This window comes from Clytia hemisphaerica, unplaced genomic scaffold, assembly GCF_902728285.1.
Source record: "Clytia hemisphaerica strain Z4C2 unplaced genomic scaffold, Clytia hemisphaerica genome assembly, whole genome shotgun sequence".
NCBI classification, from domain to species: Eukaryota; Metazoa; Cnidaria; class Hydrozoa; order Leptothecata; family Clytiidae; genus Clytia; species Clytia hemisphaerica.
In genome coordinates, this window is record NW_027104555.1 from 1 (window position 1) to 7,608 (window position 7,608).

General features: G+C 40.0%; 2 protein-coding genes across 2 annotated transcripts; both read left to right on the forward strand.

Annotated features, from left to right (window-relative positions):
* Positions 1 to 1,887: 1,887 nt before the first annotated feature.
* Positions 1,888 to 3,561, forward strand: LOC136822971 (uncharacterized). Its single transcript, XM_067079270.1, has one exon. It carries the CDS (start codon positions 1,888 to 1,890, stop codon positions 3,559 to 3,561), a length of 1,674 nt encoding a protein of 557 aa, XP_066935371.1.
* A 4-nt stretch (positions 3,562 to 3,565) lies between these two features.
* LOC136822972 (uncharacterized) lies at positions 3,566 to 5,422 on the forward strand. The gene has a single exon (XM_067079271.1). The coding sequence runs from the start codon at positions 3,566 to 3,568 to the stop codon at positions 5,420 to 5,422; it is 1,857 nt and encodes a 618-aa protein (XP_066935372.1).
* The last annotated feature ends 2,186 nt before the right edge of the window (positions 5,423 to 7,608 follow it).

Consider the following 7,608-nt stretch of genomic DNA (forward strand, 5'->3'; position numbering starts at 1 on the left):
AGTCTAAATCTGCTTATCAATCTTCCATTAACGATGCTATCGTCAATCAAGACGTGTATAAGAACAAGCTCTTCAATCAATCGAAACTCAACATTCGTCTAGAGAAGTTTTCTGGGCACCAAGATTCAACAGACTTTTACGCGTTTAAAAGCAACTTCTTGAAACTTCATGAACGAGGAACTCCAAAACATCTGCTACCTGATCTGCTCATCAACAACTACCTCAAAGATCCTGCACTCAGCCTCGTCAAAAGCATCAAAGATATCGACACCATTTGGGATCGACTCAAATTCTCATATGGGGACGTGAAGATGATGTTGACCAGAAAGCTGAACCAATTATCAAGCATGGACAGCCTCTCCAACCTCAAGGATCATGAAGCTATCTCCTTATCACTCACTCAGCAAGCTCGTCGTAACAATGAAAGAGTCAATCACACTAGCCGAGCAACACAAAATCGAACACAATTTGTATTTCAGCGACGGGTTGGTGAGAATTTACAACCTGTTGGATGAATCACGACTGTCAAGATGGTTGCGAGCCATTGCTGGACGAGGACAACCCAAACAACAATGGGCGAGACTTGTCGCATTCCTCGAAGCTGAACAGAACTCTCCAACAACAGCGGATCAACATCCTAGAAGCTTCAAAACCTCCAAAGCCTTCAACCAAAAATCCACCAAAGAAGGACCCACGACAAAAGGTGGACATCATACTGGTTCCGTCTGGCACACAAACCAAAATGTCACATTTGTGAAGAACCTGATGGTCAAAGCGGTCATCTAGCAACTAATGGTCCGTCAAATACCAAGATCATCCAATATCATTCATGCTACAGGTTTTGCCGAACTCAGCCCAGCTAATCGACTTGCCATCCTCAATACCAAAGGATACTGCGTCCAATGCTTATATCCAGGCGCAAACACCAACACTGGAAACCACAAGGAAGGCAATGTCAACGAAGCTTGTTTGCCCTCATCCATCCCATCAGCAGTCAACCATTCGCAAGCACGTACTAGTTTGCGAAGAGCATAAAGACTCCAACGCCAACAAAGATCTACTCACCAATTACAAGGAGCGTTACATGAAGAATCCAAAGCTTCCAACCTTCGCCAAGAATATCAGTCTGTCGTTCCATACTTCAACTCCAAAGACCAACAACTCATCTGACGATGAAGGTATCTACTTATTACAAACTACAAACTGTCATCATCAACAAAACACTTTACAATCTTCTTTGACAATGGGTGCAGCGATTTCCTGATCAAACACTCTGCAATCAAGGACCTTGGAACATCAGCTATCAAAGAATCATCCATTGCCACTCAGATTGGTGGTGTAGGTAAACAACAACCTGCACATCTCTTGGATCATACATCGTCAAGATTCCAATGGCAAACGGACAAGATGCTATGCTATCTGATGGTACATGCCTGCAACAGCTCACTGCAACTTTTCCTGAATATCCGCTCCATGAGGTCAACCAAGCCATCAGAGAGAGCTACCCCGGCAACCCATCAACACTCCCGAAGACATCAGCAACAGTGGGTGGTGACGTACATTTCATGATTGGGGTCAAATATTTGAGATACAGCCCCAAACTTGTATTTCAAATGCCATCAGGATTATCAATCTACAAATCAGTGTTCCGCAATGCAGATGGTGGCCAAGGCGTAATTGGTGGTCCGCATCCCATCTTCACTGCGATCCATCAACAGTTCTTTCAATCAATCAACCTTCAACAGCTTCTGCAGTCAGCAATTCAAGCTCTACCAGAATGGACTCCAAGTCAATCCAGATGTTTCCAAATTATCATTTCCATCCCAGAACCTCAAACGCTTCGAATCAACTGAATCAACTGGGACAGAAATCACCTATCGATGTGTAATGTGCAGAAACTGCAAAGACTGCAAAAACTCCATTCATCAAAGGGAAGTTAGCATCAAAGAGGAGGTTGAGCAAGACGTCATAAACTCATCAATTGACATTGACACCAACCAAAACATCATCACAGCTCGTCTTCCATTCGTCGACAAAGTATCAAAACTAGCACCAAACAAGAATATTGCTCTCAAAATTTACTACAACAGCTCAAGAAGTTGGGAGCTAATCCAAAAGACAAAGACGACATCATCAAATCAGAAGCCAAATTGCAAGAGATGGGGTTACGTCGACTTCGTTGAAAAGCTCACTGCTGACCAACAAACCATGCTAGCTGACTCACCAACGCACAACTTCATCCCATGGCGTGCTGTATGGAAAACCACATCACTAAGTACACCATGTCGAGTTGTATATGACGCATCACACCCAACCAGCTCAGGTTATAGTCTGAATGATTTGTTGGCAAAAGGACAGAACAACCTCAACAAGCTCCAAGAAGTTCTTATCAGATGGTCCATACACCAAGTTGGCATACACACGGATATACGAAAAATGTATAACACGATCAGACTCAACTGCAAAGATTGGTGTTACCAGCGTTACATCTGGCAGAATAACCTCGACCCATCAAAGATTCCAAAGGAAAAGGTAATCAAGACACTCATTTACGGGATACGATCAAGTGGAAACCAAGCAGAATGTGGTCTCCGTGCAATCGCAAACCTATTTGGAGATGAATATCCAGAAGTGAAGCTAATCATCAATGAAGATGTATACGTTGACGATTGCATCACAGGCGAGAAAGACATCGACGCAGCTTTCAACAGAGCTGATCAGTTAGAAGTTGTCATCAATCGTGGAGGATTCAACCTCAAAGGTGTGACATTCTCTGGCATTGATCCATCACCAGACCTCACAGACGATGGTGTTAGCATTTCAGTTGGTGGTATGAAGTGGTATCCCAAAGCCGATCGACTCTCACTCTGCATCTCAGCTTTGAATTTCGCAAAGAAGCAAAGAGGCAAGAAACCAACCAATGCATCAAACATCATTCCAACCAATCTCACTCGAAGGCACTGCGCTTCCAAAGTTGCAGAAATCTTTGACATTACAGGGATGATGACACCAATAGTTGCTGCTATGAAGCTCGACTTACACGATCTTTCAACAAGACAACTAGATTGGGACGACACAATTCCAACTGAACTTCGACCCATCTGGATCAAACACTTCGAAACCATGACTCAACTTGGAGAAATTCAATTCCGTCGTGCAGTCATCCCAGAAGACGCCATCAGTACTGACATCCAAACGCTCGACTTTGGAGATGCCAGCCAATCATTGGTATGTGTTTGCATTTATGCTAGATACACTCGACGAAATGGTCAATTCTCATCTCAACTTGTCTTTGCTCGATCTCGTACTGTACCAAATGGATTGTCACTCCCTCGAGCTGAACTCATGGCATCCCTCATCAACACACATACCGGTGAAGTTGTCAAACGCTCATTTGGTCAATATCACAAATCCAACATCAAATTCACTGACAGTCAGATTGCGCTTCACTGGATTACAAACGATGAAAAACCCCTAAAGCTCTGGGCTCGTAATCGTGTCATAGACATCAACAGATTCTCCAATAGAAATCAATGGTTCTACATACATCAACACTGCTGACATGATGGCAGACATCGGCACTCGACGTGGAGCAACACTTGAAGATGTACAACCAGACTCACCATGGTTCAATGGACATCAATGGATGCACTTACCAATTTCAGACTTTCCAATAAAATCAGCACAAGATCTACGTCTTTCAGCATCTGACACAAACGAAGTGGAGAAAGAACGTATGGTACCCATCAAATATGTGTCAACCCATCACACTATGAATCTTGTGCAACAAAGATACAAATTCAGCCAATACCTCATGGATCCAAACCGTCATCGATTCTCAACTGTTATCAGAATCTTTGCCTATGTTCGAAGATACTCAAAGACACTCTTCGATCGCTCCAAAGACAAATCATCATCAAAGTCTTCAAATCAACAACTCCAAAATATCAAAGTGGATGTTTCTCTGGTTCCCATTCTCACAAACACAGAAATTGAAGAAGCCGAACAATACTTCTTCAAGAAATCATCATCAGAGCTACTGAAGTTCCTTCCTAAATCAAAATACGAACGTATCACCAAGGATGTCCAAGGCATATTGACATACACTGGTCGGATTCTGCCAGATCAGGAAGTGTTAATTGTTGGCAGATTCACTGGCGTTATGAAAGACCTATCATCAGATACATTCTGCGTACCTGTGATGGACAGATATTCACCGGTTGCATACAGCATCGCCCTTGAAACTCACTGGCATCATCCAACTGTGCAACATTCAGGGATAGAAACAACACTTCGCTACACGCTTAAAAAGTGCCACATCATTGAAGGACGTGCACTTATGAAACAGATCAAGAAAGCTTGTCAACGCTGTCGTTTTCTCGAAAAAAGGACGATTGAGATGTCAATGGGACCCATTTCAAGATGCAACATGACAATTGCTCCTGCATTTTATCACACTCAATTGGATCTATCCGGACCATACCAATGTTATGCACCGCAACACAAGAGAACCACTGTGAAAATCTGGCTGATCGTGTTCTGTTGTTGTTCCACAACAGCTACAAAGATTTACACCATGGATGACTACACCACCACATCATTCATCCAAGCCATCACAAGATTCTCTGCAAACCATGGATTTCCAAATCAACTCCTCTGTGACGAAGGCAGCCAATTGGTGAAAGGCTGTAAGGAAATGAACATCAACATCTCAGACCTACAACAAAGGATCCAACGAAACACCAAAGTCAATTTCAATGTGTGTCCAGTCCAAGGACATAACATGCATGGCAAAGTAGAGAGAAAGATAAAGGAGATCAATTCATCTATCTCAAAGAGTCTCAACAATCAACGGTTAGCAATCCTACAATGGGAAACTCTTGTTGCATCAATCGCCAATCAGATCAACAATCTACCGTTAGCCATCGGTGATGTTATTGGTGATTTTGAGATCCTCGATTTGATCACGCCAAACCGACTTCTCCTTGGCAGAAACAACGATAGAAGCATCGACGGCTTGATCACATGTGATTCCCCCACCAAGATCATCAAAGAAAACGAAAAGTGCTTCAACGCCTGGTTCGAAACATGGCTTCTCGTACATGTTCCCAAACTCATGAAGCAACAGAAGTGGTTCCACGATGATTCGTTATCCGAAGGTGACATCGTCATATTCACCAAAGTCGATTCAGTGATTCAAAATCGATATACATACGGGATCATCAGCGCACTTGAGTACGGAAATGATTCATTGCCACGAAGGGCAAAAGTTCGATATCGTAATGCCAACGAGGCAGTTTGTCGTGAAACGTATCGATCAGTTCGTGGTCTTGTGAAAATATGTGGTATTGATGAAAATGACTTGATTGCCGAGCTTGGTGCTCTCGCAAAGGACATTGACTTAAAGTCAAATGCCAAATGATTAATAAAATTTCAACTCAATTTTCTTTGTGGGGAGTGTAAAGTTATTGATTATAAAACCAAATTATAAAAATTATAAAAAGAAAATTTCATAAAAATTTATTAGAATATTTCATAGCTTTAGCCACCATTTTTGTTTACATTTTGTTTACATTTTTCATAGCTTAGCTACCATTTTATTTTAGTATATTTGGCCAACTGAGGTCATGCTCTCAAACCATGTTGTTTTTTGTTGCCTTGACAACTTGGTGCATCAAGTGTATTTAAGGCTTAAAGGCATTCAGCTTCTCACTTGACTCATGACAGCCATGGAGTAAGGACCTCAGCTCCAGACTTGAGTCACTTACAAGTCAATTCAAATAAACATAAACTCAATTCATTCAACAACTGAAGACAAGTCATAGTCTCAGTTTTGTTTTGTCTCTCACACTTACCTGTATGGCCACACCTTCACAGTTTTCATTCATGGCCTAACTGTTTGACTGTGGGGTTTACCGCATATGGTCACGTTCAATCGTTTGAACGTGACCATATGCGGTAAACCCCACAATATTTCACTTCACGTCCTGGTTTAAATTGGGATTATAACTTGGAATATTTCACTTGACGTCCTGGTTTAATTTGGGATTATAACTTGGAATATTTCACTTGACGTCCTGGTACAATTTGAGATTATAACTTGGAATATTTCACTTCACATCGTGGTTTAATTTGGGATTGTAACTTGGAATATTTCACTTGACGTCCTGGTACAATTTGAGATTATAACTTACAATATTTCACTTGACGTCCTGGTTTGATTTGAAATTATAACTTATTTCACTTGACGTCCTGGTACAATTTGAGATTATGACTTGGCATATTTCACCAACGCCCTGGTATAAATTGAGACTGTTACTGAAATATGTTATCATGATATGCAATTTTTCACTTGACGTCCTGATATAATTTGAGATTATGATTTGGAATTTGGAATTTACATCAGCCTTCTGGAATAGACCTTTTTTCAAAGAGGCCACCCTGTTGAATAATTATGTAGTCCAGCAGAATAACAATGATAAACCCATGCATAATTATTACAATATGCATGAAACAGTAATTATGCATTGCTGTATATCATTTGTTTTATGGCTGGACTACATAATTATTCAATAGGGTTGCCTCTTTGAAAAAAGGTCTATTAGTCGAGACTGTAATACAGTATTGTCGGAAGGCAGTTTAGAATCATTTGTTTATCATGATTGAATTACCTATTTATCAGTTTTTGTAAATAAGAAATTTAATGTCATTTAAATCTGCCTCAAGGTTTTTACTGATTGGTACTTTTCCATTTTTAAAGCTAATTTCTGGGGATTTCTTAACTTTTCTCCTATTTCATCCTCATTTTTAATGTCTCTTTTTGGGTAGAAAGAAATTCAAGCTCAAATCAAAGCAAGATCTACATACTGCAAAGCTTACAAGCTGGAACTTTTTTACTTTTTCCCTGCAAAAGTTATCATAAGATTTTTCATCCACTACTGTAAATCTTTTATCAAACAGGAAAGTCACAAATTCGAGATTGCAAGTATTTAAACTGTCAATGATTTGTATACATATCCTTTGTCTTTGAGCAAATGGTGGTGGGGAGAATATACTATAGCTTTTTATTTACATGGACTTTAATATATAAAAGGGGTAAATATAAGGATAAAATCCTCAGGCAAAAAAACAACAAACAAACAAACTTACATGATTTGATGTTTTTTAAGAAATTTATAACGTGAAAGTTTAGATAGATATCCTTGTTGCAAAGAAATTACAAACTTATTAAAAGAATGATTGTTTATAAAAATTGTTTTCTAAGAAAAGAAAGTGTAGTTCCAAGAAAATATAAAAGGAATAAAAGGAAGAGGGTCTCCAAAGAGAACTAAAATATTTCTTGGAATCCCTCTTTTATCTCAGTTTCTCTCCCGCCTCTTTTTTTTTGTTTTGATTTTTTCGAATACCGAACACAGTTGGCCTCGCATACGGAAACTCGAATTCGTACGATTTGGGCAGTTTCTGTATTTTGTACCAAAATCGTATAGTCTAAGACTGGCAACTCTACCGACTGTTAACTCTTTTCGGCAAAAAAACCCGTTTGCGAATTTTCTTCGGCTTTGGGCTTTTTTCTTAGATAGTGATTCGTCTTAGACTATAACATAGTCT

What these genes read in the sequence shown, in the direction of transcription:
- LOC136822971 (XM_067079270.1), top strand. Translation starts at nt 1,888, where the DNA reads ATGTGCAGAAACTGCAAAGACTGCAAAAACTCCATTCATCAAAGGGAA.
- LOC136822972 (XM_067079271.1), top strand. Translation starts at nt 3,566, where the DNA reads ATGGCAGACATCGGCACTCGACGTGGAGCAACACTTGAAGATGTACAA.